Genomic DNA, 17,316 nt, shown 5'->3' with positions numbered 1-17,316 from the left:
GCCTGGATATCTTCACGACTACTCAGTAACTGATACATAACCTCTGACCTCTACCCTCTAACTCTACCTCAATATGAACCACACAGCCCTGTCATATGTTAGCAGTGGAATGAACCAGATCTGAGTACGGGGGGGACAAAGTGACAGCCTATTCTGGAGGACTGGATAAGTGACAAGTGTCTGATGCTCTGCTGTACTCTCTGTTCTCTTCCAGACCCTGAGGATGGCAGGGAAGGGATGTTGTTTGGTTTAGAGGTCAGTGGTTATAGGTCGAATATCAGTGTATCCGACCCTCTGTTGTCTTCTCTCTCCCCTCCCAGACCCTGCGGGCAGCAGGGAAGACCTACATGATCTTCTTTGTGCTGGTGATCTTCGTGGGTTCCTTCTACCTGGTCAATCTGATCCTGGCTGTGGTGGCCATGGCCTATGAGGAGCAGAACCAGGCCACCATGGAGGAGGCCGAGCAAAAAGAGGCTGAGTTCAAAGCCATGCTGGAGCAGATCAAGAACCAGCAAGAGGCTGCACAGGTCAGTATCCCAGTGTCTTTGTGTCTCAGCACGTCTATGAGGTTGCGAAATGGCACCCTTTTCCGGATATAGTGCATATGTGTTTGGTCATTTGTGTTTGTTTCTCTGTCTCTGTTGTCACTGGCTCTGCAGGAGGCCACACAGGTCAGTGTCTGTCTGTCTGTTCTGTTCTGTCTGTCTGTTCTGTCTGTCAGTTCTGTCTGACCGTCTGTCTGTCTCTCAGCAGCTTTCTGTGTATACTGTATGTGCTTGTCTTTCTATTGCCACTGTCTCTGCTTACTTTACTCCTATCCTTGACTGTCTCTTTGGTTTAAATCTGTTGTGCCTAATATAAGCAGTGGAGCCGTGTTCGTTACCGTGCTCCTATACCTCACTGTGTTTGTGACGGAGGTGAGTAACCTTGCCTGAGACCTGAAGATCTGCATGGGCTTTCTGAGCCAATGCCTAGGCTTTGGCTTAGCGGGCTAATGCACTCTTCTGGCTCACAGCAAACCGGGGTTCGAACCCTGTCTGTCACATATGCTTAGTTTAAGTCTGTTTAGCCTGATATAAGCTGTACAGCCATGTCTCTGAAGCCTAGCTACGCAAAATGGCCGTTCTGCGTACTTGCTTAGCAAAAAATGCACACTTCCACAGCCCCAAGTGAAGTAAGTCAAGTGCAGCTGCAGCCCCGCAATTTGTATCTTGATGGAACTATGCAGGATTGCCATTTTGAGTAGCTAGCTAAATGCATTGCGTATTTGCACAGTGTATAAATTAGGCTTCAGGAGGGCTGGACACACAGGTGTTTTTTTCACTCTCTCTGTCCTGGTGTTGCGGTCTGCGATAGGCCAACGCCATGGCGACGTCGGCAGGCACGGTGTCGGAGGACGTAGCGGAGGACGACGGTGGGGGGAACCTGTCCTGTAGCTCGTCAGAGATGTCCAAGCTCAGTTCCAAGAGCGCCAAGGAGCGGCGCAACCGCAAGAAGAAGTGGCGCCAGAAAGAGCAGTCACAAAGGGAGGAGAAGGGGGACTGCGAGAAGTTCGTCAAATCCGAGTCAGACGACGGCAGCAAGAGGAGCCGCTTCCGTTTCCCTGACAACCGGTTGGGTCGAAAGTCTTCCATCATGAACCAGGTGAGATGACGAAGGTTGAAGGTCACGGTGCAATGTATTCTGGGGCATAGATCATTTAGCCTTGAGCGATAAACTCAGATAAACACTATTTAGAGCTTTGTAATGTATCTGTTTAAGGCTCCTACTACAGTGTGAAGTATATTGGTTGTAGCTAAAGGTTATAACCAGTTTATAGCATCATAACAGATACAGTACTGTGCGTATATTTGTTGTAGCTAAAGATACAGTAGCATGCATTCAAGGCTTGAATTATTAACAGTGAGTACATGAATGTTTCAGTGAGAGAAGAGCAGTCACACAGTGTTGTTTTGCTCTGGCATCTTTCATAGGGTACTGTTACTGTATCTGTTCAACAACACAGGGCAGTATTCGTTCATGTGTTCATGTGAATTCTATGGGTGTTAGAACTATGTTTTGTCTGAGATCTTGGTCATCGTCATCATCAGTATTAGAGAATAGACCCGCTAACCAGATGAGTACTCAAGCAGGCTTACGGATACAGTACAGGTCCAGGTTCACAGTGAGAACAGTGGTATGCGTTACAGCTCATACTTCCATAGAATAACTAGAATGGAGAATCTCATTCAAATCAATGTTCCGACTTCGCGTGGACTGGCAGCAATATTGAGTGTACCCATAGAAGAAAAACACAAAGTAGAAGCAGGAAGTGAATCTTTCCCATGCAGCGTTGGGCTCAGCTGTGTGTTTCTCCTGTCTGACTGTCCTGTGTTTGACCTTGCTGGGGTAGGATGTCAGTCACCTAATTATTTGATTATACGACAGGGTCTGGGTATGAGGGCACTGCGCTTTACTGGCTACAATCATACCTTACCAACCGGACCCACTACACCTCCCTCAATGGTCATACCTCTGACTCAGCTGCTGACACACCAGGGCTTTGTGCTGGGTTCCCTACTTTCCATCATCTACATCCTCCTCCTTGGTCAGATCCTCCGCTACTTCAATCTCGACTTCCACTGCTACGCCGAAGGCACCCAGATCTACCTGAGCACCAAATCCCTCCTCAAACGCACCTCTGACCCGCATTGAATCCTGCCACATTAAAAACCTGGATGCAACACAACTTCCTCAAGCTAAACAGTGGCAAAATCAAACTCCTTCTCATAGGCACCAAAACCACACTCTGCAAAGTTGGCAACCTCACTCTCACCATTGATGACACCATTGGTCCCCCTGCGTGCACGCAACCTTGGCGTCCTCCTGGACTCCACCCTCTCCTTCGACCACTACATCCAACAAACTGTCAAATCCTCATTCTTCAAAGCTTCCGTCCTTCCATCCAGCTGAAACTCTCCTTCACACATTCATCACCTCCTGTCTCAACTACTGCAACTCACTACTCTCCAGCATCAACTCAAGCTCCCTCCGTAAGATCCAAATGGTTCAGAACTCTGCAGCCCAACTCCTCACGCACACTAAGTCCTGGCAGCACATCACCCCCATCCTCAGTGAACTCCACTGGCTCCCTGTCTCCCAACGCATTAACTACAATATCCTCCCTCTGACCTACAAAGCCCTTCATCACCTTGCCCCCCGCCCCCTACCTCTCTGACCTTCTTCTCCCCTAGCACCCTACTCGCTCACTCCGTTCCACCACAGCAGGCCACCTTGCCGTTCCCAAGTGCGACACATCAGTCTTTTCCCTTCTTTAAGCCCCTCCCCCTTCTCTTTTTGACCTTTTCTGTTTCTTCCTGTTGTTAGTCTGCCGTTGTCTTGTTTGGATCTCTGTTCTTTGTTTAGTTTTGACAATTGCAAAGCAGCATTGGATCATTGAAAATATAAGTCCAATATATTATTTTTATTATGATGCATTTCCCTGTGTTTAGTAGGTTACTTGATCACTCTCCATCAGCATTTCCCTAAGTGACACACACACACACACACACACACACACACACACACACACACACACACACACACACACACACACACACACACACACACACACACACACACACACACACACACACACACACACACACACACACACACACACACACACACACACACACACACACACAGATGTTGCCTTTCATTTTGACCCCAGAATTGATGACAACGAGGATTGTCCCAAGTAATGGCACAATCAATGACCCAAAACAACCCCCTTCGTCTCTTTTCTTCTCTCAAGGAGATTGGACTTCTCATAGGGATCCTATAATTCCATATGTAGTTCAATAGGAATTCCACCTTCCTTTCATGTTTTTGAAGCTACATTTAGACCAAGGCTCTCCAACCCTCTCCAACCCTGTTCCTGGACAACTACTTCCTGTAGGTTTTCACTCCAACCCCAGTTGTAACTAACCTGATTCAACTTATCAACCAGCTAATTATTACAATCAGGTGCACTGGATTAGGGCTGGAGAGAGAACCTACGGGACGGAGATCCCTGATGTAGACAGTACTAAAACAGATAAAGACGTAAGGCAGGAGGACAGATAGTAGGAAAGGTGGTTGTGGGGATTCAACCCACGCCCTTCAGTGCTCTTTTGTATGCTTTGTGTCAGGAGTTTTACACAGCTACATCAATCTCTCTCCTCTCGTTTCCTCTTCTCTCCTCATCTCATTGTCTTCTTGTCCTCTTGCAGTCCCTCCTCAGTATCCCAGGCTCGCCGTTCCTGTCGAGGCACAACAGCAAGAGCAGCATCTTCAGCTTCAAGGGCCGCGGCAAGGACGTGGGCTCGGAGAACGAGTTCGCCGATGACGAGCATAGCACTGTGGAGGAGTGCGAGGAGAGGCGGGACTCCCTGTTCAGCCCGTACCGACGGAGCAGCTACACGGGCTACCACCATGGCGGCGGGAAGAGGAACTCAACGGTGGACTGCAACGGCGTGGTGTCGCTGATCAGTCCGGGGACCGGCGGACGCCTTCTGCCTGAGGTGAAAATAGATAAGGCATCTGCTGACGACAGTGTAAGGAAGTCAATGAGTAACTCAGACCCGTCTCGTCTAGGCATGGCCCCCTCTTTCTCAACTTTCTCTCTTCCCTCACTTTCTTATTCTCTCTGTCTCTCTTCTCAACTTTTTTCTTTGCAAGCCCGTATGTCTGCGCTATCTGCGCTCGCCCTCCTCCCCTGCTCCTAGTGTCTCGTGTATGATATGCTGCCCCCCCAACCCAAAGAAGCAAAATAGAGAAACTTTAGTTTACTTTATCAGAAAAAACATGTTCTTATTGTTACTTTATAACTGGGGTTTTCAGTGACTTCCAGCATACTGTTGTTTTATATCTCAGCGTTTTCATTTTCTCGCTCCAAACGGTGTTACATTGCATTGACATTAAAGGGATAGTTTGAGATTTTGGCAACAAGGCCCTTGCTCCTGTATACTTCCAGTCATTGCACTCATGCTAGTTAATAATGGCTCCAGAAACTTACCTTCAACTTCATTCAGACTGCACACAGAGACATAATGGTATCCATGAGTTCATCTGACACTGTGTAAGTAGAAAAAAGGGCTTAATTGCCAAAATCTTTAACTATCCCTTTAACATTTTAGTCATTTAGCAAACTGTCTTATCTTAGAGCGACGTACAGTCAGTGCATTCAACTAAGATGGGTATAAACAACCACATATAACAGTCATTGTAAGTAAAAACCCTCTTCAAAATAGAGGAAATATTTCCTTCCTTTTCAAACAATCAACAGTGAGCAAACCAAAACAAACAAAACGGAAAAAAAACAAACCAATCTTTCTCTCTTGCTAGTAAGCAGCATGGTAGTTTGACCTGCCCTTCTACCAGGTCTTGTACAATGTTTTGAACTAGCCAGCATGATAACAACCAAACTAGTGGCTATGATGTCTATCCTATCCTCTCCTACTCTTTGACTTGGTGCATGCTCAATGCATGACGACTGGAACGACCGCAATCCGAATAGTGTTGCCCCTGTGTTCTCCTAGTGTTCTCCTACAGTAACCAGACTACTCTTCCCTCTATGTTCTCCTCAAATGCTACAGGATTTGTTACAGGACTTGAAGGTGATATTTCAGGGTCAAATAGAACATGGATTACTATCAGATAGTGTGGAGTTCTGAGTGTGGATGGGGTTAGGGACAGGATAATGCTTGGCAAGTAGAAAAAAGGCTGTGTCTGAAATCTTTCTTGCCTACTACTTAATAAAACAGCATACTGTGCACTAATCATACTACATACTATTTAGAACGTACTGTCTAGTATAAATGTATGCAGTAAGCAACCAATATCAACATACTAGGCTCACCCCATACTGAGAAGGCCGTCGTCTAATGCGCAATTGCGTCGTTTCCCGCCACTCCTTCATTTTGCTATAGCGCGTCCTCTTATCTGATTATCAGCTGTTGTCAAACACACGTGGGTCTGAAAAGGCGCTTTTCTCCCTCAATAGTGTTGCAGCGAATTCTACTAGATATAAAAGGCGAAATTAGTATGACATCCTGGCATTTAAACCATATGACCTTTTCAAAATGTCACATACTTTAAAACGTTCAATTTTCTTATACTCAATCAGCCTACTATTGAGAACGCAAGTACGGGTATTCGGACACGGTCAAAGGGGCAGCATTGAAACATTTAGGCAGGGGGACATTTAGTTAGAATGGGTGTGATGTAATGGTGGTTGGAACCTATTTGACACGTTTCAGAGAATAGGTAAGTCACAACGTTAATACCGACACACACAAATACAAAACACTTCCCTGCTCAATATCAGAATGTTACATTCTTATTCAAGTATTATGTAACTGTCAAATATCCCCATACCACTGCTCCCACACTGGCTGCGTATGACCTGCATGTTTCTAGACACAACATATTCTCAACATCTAGCAACAACAAGACAAATACAGTACTATCCGCTGTGCCAACCAAAGAATGACCAACCTCCAATATGGGCCTAACCCCTCCTTCCAATCCAGTCTTGTTACAAGAGCACATCCCTCCCTGGCCAGCGATGGCGCTGTGGGATGGTGTTCATGGTTTGACTACCATCAGTGCTTGATTCTTCTTCTTCCTCCTGGCAGCCCACTACTGAGGTTGAGGTGAAGAAGAAGCTGTCTGGTTCCCTGATGGTGTCTGTGGACCAGCTCAATACCTCCTTCGGAAGGAAAGAGCGGGCCAACAGTGTCATGAGCGTCATCACCAACACACTAGTGGAGGGTACTGTCCCTATACTATTCATACTATTAATTTCCCGACACTAACTAACTAGCTATTTCCATGCTCTATTGTTTTCAGCTGACAGTGTAAACCAAAAAGTTTCAAATCTGATGTCGAAGAAAGGCAGATCTTACTTCCCATATACATATTCTAAACCTTAGATGCCCTTTTTTTTGGACAAACAGTTCTTTCTATTTCGCTATTTCTTTTTCTAACTGATTTAAGATAAGATTTTTACGCTAAAGACTTTATTAATCCCCAAACGGGATTCAACTGAGGTGCCCTTCTCTCTCGTTGGACGAACAGTTCAACATCTATATCTATATACACTACCGGTCAAACATTTTAGAACACCTACTCACTGAAGGGTTTGTCTTTATTTGTACTATTTTCTACATTGTAGAATATTGGTGAAGACATCAAATCTATGAAATAACATATATGGAATCACGTAGAAACCAAAAAAGTATTAAACAAATCCAAATAAATGTGAGATTCTTCAAATTAGCCACCCTTTGCCTTGATGACAGCTTTGCACACTCTTGACATTCTCTCAACCAGCTTCACCTGGAATGCTTTTCCAACAGTCTTGAAGGAGTTCCCACATATGCTGAGCACTTGTTGGCTGCTTTTCCTTCACTCTGCGGTTCGACTCATCCCAAACCATCTCAGTTAGGTTGAGGTTGGGTGATTGTGGAGGCCAGGTCATCTGATGCAGCACTCCATCACTCTCCTTCTTGGTCAAATGTCCCTTACACAGCCTGGAGGTGTGTTGGGTCTTTGTCCTGTTGAAAAGCAAATGAAAGTCCTACCAGATGATAGTCCTGCAGAATGCTGTTGTATCCATGCTGGTTAAGTGTGCCTTGAATTCTAAATAAATCACAGACAGTGTCACCAGTAAAGCACCCCCACACCATTACACCTCCTCCTCCATGCTTTGCGGTGGGAACTGCACATGCGAACATCATCCGCTCACCCACACCGCGTCTCACAAAGACACTGCTGTTGGAACCAAAAATCTCCAACTTGGACTCCCGACCAAATGACAAATTTCCACCGGTCTAATGTCCAGATTTTCCATATTGACTTACCTTCATGTCTTAAAGTAATGATGGACTGTCATTTCTCTTTGTTTATTTGAGCTGTTCTTGCCATAATATGTACTTGGTCTTTTACCAAATAGGGCTATCTTCTGTATACACCCCTACCTTGTCACAACACAACTGATTGGCTCAAACACATTAAGAAGGAAAGAAATTCCACAAATGAACTTTTAACAAGGCACACCTGTTTATAGAAATGCATTCCAGATGACTACCTCATGAAACTGGTTGAGAGAATGCCAAGAGTTTCAAATGCTGTCATCAATGCAAAGGGTGGCTATTTGAATAATCTCAAAATATTACATTTATTTTGATTTTTTTAAAACACTTTTTTGGTTAATACATGATTCCATATTTCTTATTTCATAGTTCTGATGTCTTCACGGTTATTCCACAATGTAGAAAATAGTACAAATGAAGAAAAACCCTTGTATGAGTAGGTGTTCTAAAACTATTGCTTGTCATTCTTGTACTTACAGACACACTGCATGACATACATATTATTACTACTACATAAACAGAACATATTATCATTATTTTATAACATGTATCTCTGTGTTCTTTCAAATACTTTGAGTGTTTCCTTAAGCCTGGCTGTAGCACCAGGTGGGCAGGGACAGGATACGCACTGTTGGAGACTATTCTATTATTTGGAGTTTTGATATATTCCTTTCCTGGCGTGGTCTCTTAATCAATTTTCTCAGAACTGGAGGAGTCTCAGCGTAGTTGTCCACCTTGCTGGTATAAGTTCTCCAACATCTTCCTCATCTGGGAGTGTTGTCCCATCTGGCTGAAGATCAAGGAGATTGTCAACCTGATCGTCATGGACCCTTTCGTGGACCTGGCCATCACCATCTGTATCGTCCTCAACACCCTCTTCATGGCCATGGAGCACTACCCCATGACCCCGCACTTTGAGGAGGTGCTGTCTGTGGGAAATCTGGTGAGGATCTCTTTTTATTTGTGTGTGTGTGGTATTTTACAGCCGTTATAAGCTGGTACTTAACGGGGCATTTTTTTTAACCTCATATTCACATGTAGATACTGGTATGGCGCTGTAGATAATGAATATGAGGTTAAAAAAGTGGTGAAGTGCCACTTTAAAAAGTACTTTAAGCTGGTACTTCAAGTTAGTACTTTATATGGTATTAACTTAGAAAGTATATGGTAACATTAGACACTTTCTAGTATTTAGCTCAAATAATTCAACCCCCTTGATAGGACAGTCAGTAGAGGGGACGGGAAAGACAGGAGGAGAGTGTGTGTGTCAGACAGATTCATACGTGTGCACCTGGGGGCGGCCACACTAACTGCGAGCTAGACCACGATGTGACCACCGCAGGCCTCTCTCTCTCTCTCTCTCTCTCTCTCAACTCTCTGTCTTGTTTCCATTGTATATCCCATCATTGATAGTGTGTTCATTAAAAAAATGAACAGAATCTGGCATGTGATCATTATCTCGTCCTTGTCGTGGTGCGTTGACAATGACATCTCCTCCTATAAGATCTATTCGCTTGTCGTCTGCTGAGAGAGCTGTGTTATTTTGGTACACATAATTGGCAGTTCTTTCATTGGCTATTCAAAGCTAAATGAAAACGTTCCCGGACCCCCTACCTACAGTGTCCCTGAATCTATACACATCATCCTTGTGTCTTTCTCTTCTCTGCTCCTCTCCTCTCTCCTTCTCTCCCCCCTCCTCTCTCCCCATTTCTTACATGGGGCTGGTCTGTATACTGTAGGAGTCTTTCTCTCTCTCTGTCCTTTTTCCTTTCTCTCATCCACCCCCCTTATCATATGATTCTTCTGTGCTGCTATTTCCTTGTCCCATGCAGCAATCTGCTTCTCGCTGCCTGCTCTGTCTCTGTGCTGCATGCCAGGCTGGTGGGTGGCCCACATTAATATTTTATGCTGCCTGATCGATGAGCTCCCCTAAAATGGTGCCTGAAGAACGGCTCTTTCTTTCTGAAATCCCAACCTGGCCCTTTTTACAATTAGCATTTCTACAGGAACTGAGTCAAATTCCTGAGCTGCACATACGGTTTCAGCATATTGCTTAGGGCCTTAAGCCTACTAGCTAATGCAAGCTAAAGCTATAGCAACTAGCTGATGCTGTTATCATGGATGCTATTAGAATTTCCACAGAAACACAGTAAAAGTAGAGCTAATGCACGTAGGATTTTACTGACTAGTTAGCATGTTAGCTAAAGCTACTAGTTCATGTTGTTAGCATGGATAGCATATTAGTAGAACACAGTCTCTCTTTCTGTAGTATGGTTAGGATATTGAAATTAGCGGTTTGATCAATTTACAGCAGCTGGAAAATGTATCACTTTCAGTAAATTGTGAGATCAGTCTTTTACATATAATACCAGTGTGTGTTTGTTGTGAAATAATTTGTGATATTCAGCATCGGCAGTGTGTGTGTTCTGTTAGAGGTATTTTCAGTCATGGGTTGGGTATAACCTTGTAGCATGAGTCATCTTCACGCACACAAATGCTCTCATGCACACACACACACACACACACACACACACACACACACACACACACACACACACACACACACACACACACACACACACACACACACACACACACACACACACACACACACACACACACACACACACACACACACACACACACACACACACACACACACACACGTGCACGCACACACAAACACTGCCCGGCCACGCCTTGATCTATGGACACCCAGGGTGTTACATCAGCTGACTCCATGATTAACTGTGACCTTTAGCCATTCATTAGACTCATTAGCAGAACACAGAGGTGTCACAGTGGCCTTACTGACTTCAGAGCAGCTGTAAGGAATGGAAAGTAAGGATTTTAAGCACTGACTAGCCGGGCTAGTAAACCACAATAGCTACTAGCTTAGGTGACATTCTGCTAGCCAAATGTCTGCCCTGTGATGAAAATGTCACTGTCCTAAGGGAGCTAGTTTTGCACATTATGAATGTGAAGGCAGACTACACAAGGGTCTTCTTCAGACAGAGAAACACACGCCATGGAGACATTGGAAATGCATTCAAAGAGACTCCAGAAAGCGTTCTTGAATATTAATTGAAGTAAGTGCTAGCCTCTTGCTAGTGGGCTAATCTTAATTTCCATCTAAGGTAGTGCTCACCGCTAACTTTTTGAAAGAATTATGGTACCAGTTCCTACAGTACGTCTGACCTCTGTTTGTCACTTTGGAAGGTAAGTGTTTCCATAGCAGCTACTCTAACTGACCTCTGACCTCTATTTGTCCCTGCCAGGTGTTCACAGGGATCTTTGCTGTGGAGATGTTTGCCAAGCTGGTTGCCATGGATCCTTACTACTACTTCCAGGAAGGGTGGAACTGCTTTGATGGCTTCATTGTGACCCTATCGTTAGTGGAGCTGGCATTGGCTGACGTGGAGGGCCTGTCCGTGCTCAGATCATTCCGATTGGTAATCTCTCTTTTAGCCCCGTCCTCCCCCCAAATGTACGCGTCTGTCAGTTGTGTACACAAATCATATCAATTCCACAGTGTGCATTGATTCACGGGCTGAATGATTACATGGTGTTGCTCAACTACAGCACTGTCTGTTGTAGTGATACATTTACTTGTATGCAATACAACTTACTCTATATACTGTTTTCATAATGACTACTTCTGCTCTATCAATTATCATACCAATACCCCAAGAGCCATTTCCGCAACCAGAACTATTGATCACTCAAACCCCAGCTGCTAATGAGTATTTTCCTCTCTCCCTTCTTCCATCATTCTCACATCCTCTCTTCCCCCCCTCTCTCTCTCTTCCTCCCTCCCATCTCCATCACTCTCTTCCATGCCCCTCTCCCTCAGCTAAGAGTGTTTAAACTGGCCAAGTCATGGCCCACACTCAACATGCTGATCAAGATCATCGGTAACTCTGTTGGCGCCCTGGGAAACCTGACCCTCGTCTTAGCGCTCATCGTCTTCATCTTTGCCGTGGTCGGCATGCAGCTGTTCGGCAAGAACTACAAAGACTGTGTGTGTAAGATCGCCCTGGACTGTAAGCTGCCCCGCTGGCACATGCACGACTTCTTCCACTCGTTCCTGATGGTGTTCCGGGTGCTGTGCGGGGAGTGGATCGAGACCATGTGGGACTGTATGGAGGTGGCCGGACAGGGCATGTGTCTCATCGTCTTCATGATGGTCATGGTCATCGGGAACTTGGTGGTAAGTGTCCCCAGAGTGTATCTTTGTATACAATACTAGCCTTCCTGATGGTCCTCAAACCCCAGTCGCCATAACCAAGGGCGGTGACCGTAATCGCCGGCCCAAGAAACGTAACTCCCTGGGAGCAGTTTGCCGTCTTATGAACGGCAGGTTCGCTGCACTACACATACCAGGTCCCATGTGTACACACATCTCCGTTGGCCATACCAGTTCCACCCTCACGTCTGACCCAGTGTGTGCCTGATTCTCCTCCCTACAGGTGTTGAACCTTTTCCTTGCCTTGCTGCTGTCCTCGTTCAGCGCAGACAACTTAGCCGCAACAGATGACGACGGAGAGATGAACAACCTTCAGATCTCCGTCATCCGCATCAAGAAGGGCATCGCCTGGTTCAAGATCAAGCTGGCAGAGTTGGTGCTCAGCTTGACCAAGAAGCCGCCGGTGGAGGATGAACAGAAACCTTTAGACGACATGTACAACAAGAAACTGAACTGTATCGCCAACCACAGTGGTGTGGATATCAACCGCGACCTGGACTACACCAAGAATGGTAACGGCACCACTAGTGGTATAGGGAGCAGCGTCGGGAAGTACATGATCGACGAGGACCACATGTCCTTCATCCACAACCCGAACCTGACCGTGTGCGTTCCCATCGCGGTCGGAGAGTCCGACTTCGAGAACCTCAACACCGAGGACTTCAGTAGCGAGTCGGAGAACGAGAACAGCAAAGAGGTGAGTGAACAGAGAGTTAGTTAGCCACATGTTTAATGCACATGTCGCCATGAGAACCTGGTACCTCAATATGGCTCTGATGAAAAGTAGCACATGGCCAGGAATAGGGTGCCATTTTAGACAAACCCATAGTTTGTCTCTTGATAATGATGTTGTAATGTTGTGGTAATGTTGTGGTAATGACGCAGGAGGTCATTTGAGGATTATGTTGTAGTAACGTTGTGGTGTTTTTGCAGGGGGTAAGTAACGTTGTGGTTATGTTGTAATGTTGCAGCGATGCAGTAATGTTGCATGGGGGGAGGGGGGGTAATGTTGTGGTCGCCAAATGGTGTGGTTATGTTGTGGTAATGTTGCATTAATGTTGTGGTAATGTTGTGGTACTGCTCTGGTAATGTTGCGGCAGTCTTATTGTAGTGTTGCGGTAATGTTGTATCAATGCTTTGGTAATGTTGAGGTAATCTTATTGTAATGTTGTGGTGATGTTGTAGTAATGTTGTAGTAATGCATTGCTCCATTGTTGCTGTTCTGTGGTCTCCTGGCGGTAAAAGCACGGGTGTGGTCACCAGTTTAACATTAGTTTCCGCTGCCCAAGGCTCTAATGTAACTCCATTACTCATATATACACACACTCATATAGTAATGGCTACACCCGTGGATGAAATGGATATCTGCTGACCTGTTTTTTTCCTTTTCTTCTTAAAACGTCGCCAATACATTTAGCAGTATGGCTAGAGTGGAGGGTTATTTGATATTCCACCCCTGTAGGCCACAGTACGTCTTAAATCTGTGGCATATCACAATGTTAGGAATTGCAGTCGGCTGCTGTGGCTTTGATATTTACAGTTAAGCCTCATCGTCTGTAGTTTCGCATTTTAAGGCAACTTGAATCGCTCATTGGAGGCTCTCGTTTAAAATCTAGGGCTCGCTAATGTAATGTAAAGTCCAGGTGAATTACAACCAGGTCATTGGTACTCTGCTAGTCATGGCATGTGTTTTCTCAAGGTCATTTAGAACACGTCGAGCATGACAGATCACACACTCAGCATGTGGACATGGGTAGACGCAACTCATTGTGTGTACGACCAGAATGTATCTTAGCCCCAGGACCATGTCTACATCATCTTCTTCATCATCCTTTAATCTCTGTATCGTCATCTGTCTGTCTACCTATATGAAGCCTTTAGGGAGGTAGCTATTTATACATCGAGACAGGAAGTGAGACGCGCTGTAATGCACGCAGCAGTATGTATGAATGGCTGTGAGAGAGGCTTCGCCGTTTGTCATGTCTCTCTCTCTCTCTCGTCTGTCTCTCTCTGTGTACCAAGAACCCAGGATCCATTGCTGCAGACAGGGCTATTGATCAGTCAACCTGCTGCTGATGATGTGTTGTCTCTCTGTCCCTTGTCCTGTCATTCTCTCTCTGTGTGTTTTTGTGTCTGTGTGTCTCTCTGTCGCTCGCTCTCTGTCCCTCTCTCGCTCCGCGTCTGTCTGTATCTCTGTGCATGTGCGTGTGTGTGTGTGTGTGTGCATCTCTGTCTGTGTGTGTAGCTGGACGACACCAGCTCATCGGAGGGCAGCACCATAGACATCAAGCCTGATGTGGAGGTGGAGGCGGTGGTGGTGGAGGCTGTGGAAGAGTACCTAGACCCAGAAAACTGTTGGACACCTGGTAGGACTGCACCTTGCTCTTCCTTGTCCCGCCCCTCTGTGCCCTGCCCCGCCCCTCCCTGCTCTGCCACTCTGAACCACTCCTTGCCCTCCCTGCCCTAAACCATACCCTGACACTCCCTTGTGCCCCTCCCTGCCCTGCTCCTCCCAGTTTGTCATTCATACATTATTTTCAATGTTTTAGTAACGGTATGATGTTGTGTGTTTGCTCCTGTCCCCTTCCGTACAGAGTGTATTATCAAGTATCCATGCTGCGACGTGCCCATCACTCACGGGTGGGGAAAATATTGGTGGTTCCTGAGAAAGACATGCTATCTAATTGTGGAGCATAACTGGTTCGAAACCGTCATTATCTTTATGATCCTACTCAGTAGTGGGGCCCTGGTAAGTCACAGTGTGGAAAGTTAACACACACACAAAAATATGCATGTTCACACACACACACACACACACACAAAAAATGCATGTTCACACACACACACACACAGTGAGACAGAGAGGCTTTGGTCAAAAGGTGTGCACTAGACAATAGTGTAGGGTGCCATTTCGGACGCAGAAAGGAGGTTGAGTGTGAGTGGAGAAGGTTGGCTATTTAAGGGCTGTGTTTCTCCCTGACTGGCTTTGAGGACATAGGACACAACATGGAGTGGTGCGGTCAGCAGGCCCAGTCACTGAAAAGGGTGGGAGGGAGGGGCCAGGCAGGAGCATCCCAGCCAGTCACTGTACTAAGGAGGGTGGGAGGGAGGGGCCAGGCAGGAGCATCCCAGCCAGTCACTGTACTAAGGAGGGTGGGAGGGAGGGGCCAAGCTGAAGCATCCCAGCCAGTCACTGTACTAAGGAGGGTGGGAGGGAGGGGCCAAGCTGAAGCATCCCAGCCAGTCACTGTACTAAGGAGGGTGGGAGGGAGGGGCCAAGCTGAAGCATCCCAGCCAGTCACTGTACTAAGGAGGGTGGGAGGGAGGGGCCAAGCTGAAGCATCCCAGCCAGTCACTGTACTAAGGAGGGTGGGAGGGAGGGGCCAAGCTGAAGCATCCCAGCCAGTCACTGTACTAAGAAGGGTGGGGGGGATGGGCTAAGCTGAAGCATCCCAGCCAGTCACTGTACTAAGAAGGGTGGGGGGGATGGGCTAAGCTGAAGCATCCCAGCCAGTCACTGTACTAAGAAGGGTGGGGGGATGGGCCAAGCTGAAGCATCCCAGCCAGTCACTGTACTAAGAAGGGTGGGGGGGATGGGCCGGGCAGGAGCATCTCAGTCAGTCACTGTACTAAGAAGGGTGGGGGGATGGGCCAAGCTGAAGCATCCCAGCCAGTCACTGTACTAAGAAGGGTGGGGGGATGGGCCGGGCAGGAGCATCTCAGTCAGTCACTGTACTAAGAAGGGTGGGGGGATGGGCCAAGCTGAAGCATCTCAGTCAGTCACTGTACTAAGAAGGGTGGGGGGATGGGCCGGGCAGGAGCATCTCAGCCAGTCACTGTACTAAGAAGGGTGGGGGGGATGGGCCGGGCAGGAGCATCTCAGCCAGTCACTGTACTAAGAAGGGTGGGGGGATGGGCCGGGCAGGAGCATCTCAGTCAGTCACTGTACTAAGAAGGGTGGGGGGGATGGGCCAGGCAGGAGCATCTCAGCCAGTCACTGTACTAAGGAGGGTGGGGGTAGGGGCCAGGCAGGAGCATCTCAGCCAGTCACTGTACTAAGAAGGGTGGGGGGATGGGCCAGGCAGGAGCATCTCAGCCAGTCACTGTACTAAGGAGGGTGGGGGTAGGGGCCAGGCAGGAGCATCTCAGTCAGTCACTGTACTAAGAAGGGTGGGGGGATGGGCCGGGCAGGAGCATCTCAGCCAGTCACTGTACTAAGGAGGGTGGGGGTAGGGGCCAGGCAGGAGCATCTCAGCCAGTCACTGTACTAAGAAGGGTGGGGGGATGGGCCGGGCAGGAGCATCTCAGCCAGTCACTGTACTAAGAAGGGTGGGGGGATGGGCCGGGCAGGAGCATCTCAGCCAGTCACTGTACTAAGAAGGGTGGGAGGGATGGGCCGGGCAGGAGCATCTCAGCCAGTCACTGTACTAAGGAGGGTGGGGGTAGGGGCCGGGCAGGAGCATCTCAGCCAGTCACTGTACTAAGGAGGGTGGGGGTAGGGGCCGGGCAGGAGCATCTCAGCCAGTCACTGTACTGTGTGGTCCTTCTGTGGCTCAGTTGGTAGAGTATGGCGCTTGTAACGCCAGGGTAGTGGGTTCGATTCCCGGGACCACCCATACGTAGAATGTATGCACACATGACTGTAAGTCGCTTTGGATAAAAGCGTCAGCTAAATGGCATATATTATTATTATTATTATATTAAGAAGGGTGAGGGGGATGGGCCGGGCAGGAGCATCTCAGCCAGTCACTGTACTAAGAAGGGTGGGGGGATGGGCCGGGCAGGAGCATCTCAGCCAGTCACTGTACTAAGGAGGGTGGGGGTAGTGGCCAGGCAGGAGCATCTCAGCCAGTCACTGTACTAAGGAGGGTGGGAGGATGGGCCAGGCAGGAGCATCTCAGCCAGTCACTGTACTAAGAAGGGTGGGAGGATGGGCCAGGCAGGAGCATTTCAGCCAGTCACTGTACTAAGAAGGGTGGGGGGGATGGGCCAGGCAGGAGCATCTCAGCCAGTCACTGTCCTAAGAAGGGGGGATGGGCCAGGCAGGAGCATCTCAGCCAGTCACTGTTCTAAGAAGGGGGGTGACTGCCATCTGAGACATATATGGACTCTCTCTGTGATTAATGGACTGTACCATTTATCCGAGAGGGGATCTAATGGACTGTGTGATTT

General features: G+C 47.3%; 1 protein-coding gene across 8 annotated transcripts in view; it reads left to right on the top strand.

The window, feature by feature from the left end:
* The window catches only part of LOC118360150 (sodium channel protein type 8 subunit alpha-like), a 90,891-nt gene that overhangs the window by 50,819 nt on the left and 22,756 nt on the right, over nt 1-17,316 (top strand). For 4 of the 8 annotated variants that reach the window (XM_035739356.2, XM_035739353.2, XM_035739358.2 and 1 more), the window contains exons 10-19: nt 321-527; nt 1,357-1,644; nt 4,254-4,544; nt 6,660-6,795; nt 8,603-8,841; nt 11,177-11,350; nt 11,752-12,108; nt 12,368-12,841; nt 14,390-14,510; nt 14,739-14,893. In XM_035739356.2, coding sequence (XP_035595249.2) covers nt 321-527; nt 1,357-1,644; nt 4,254-4,544; nt 6,660-6,795; nt 8,603-8,841; nt 11,177-11,350; nt 11,752-12,108; nt 12,368-12,841; nt 14,390-14,510; nt 14,739-14,893 — 2,442 coding nt within the window. Of the gene's footprint in view, nt 1-320; nt 528-1,356; nt 1,645-4,253; nt 4,578-6,659; nt 6,796-8,602; nt 8,842-11,176; nt 11,351-11,751; nt 12,109-12,367; nt 12,842-14,389; nt 14,511-14,738; nt 14,894-17,316 lie in introns of all 8 variants that reach the window. The other 4 variants (XM_052482524.1, XM_052482521.1, XM_052482522.1 and 1 more) reach the window with 1 other exon arrangement.

The sequence above is a fragment of the Oncorhynchus keta genome, chromosome 27 (assembly GCF_023373465.1).
Source record: "Oncorhynchus keta strain PuntledgeMale-10-30-2019 chromosome 27, Oket_V2, whole genome shotgun sequence".
Classification (NCBI taxonomy): Eukaryota; Metazoa; Chordata; class Actinopteri; order Salmoniformes; family Salmonidae; genus Oncorhynchus; species Oncorhynchus keta.
This window is presented reverse-complemented; position numbering and strand designations above follow the sequence as displayed.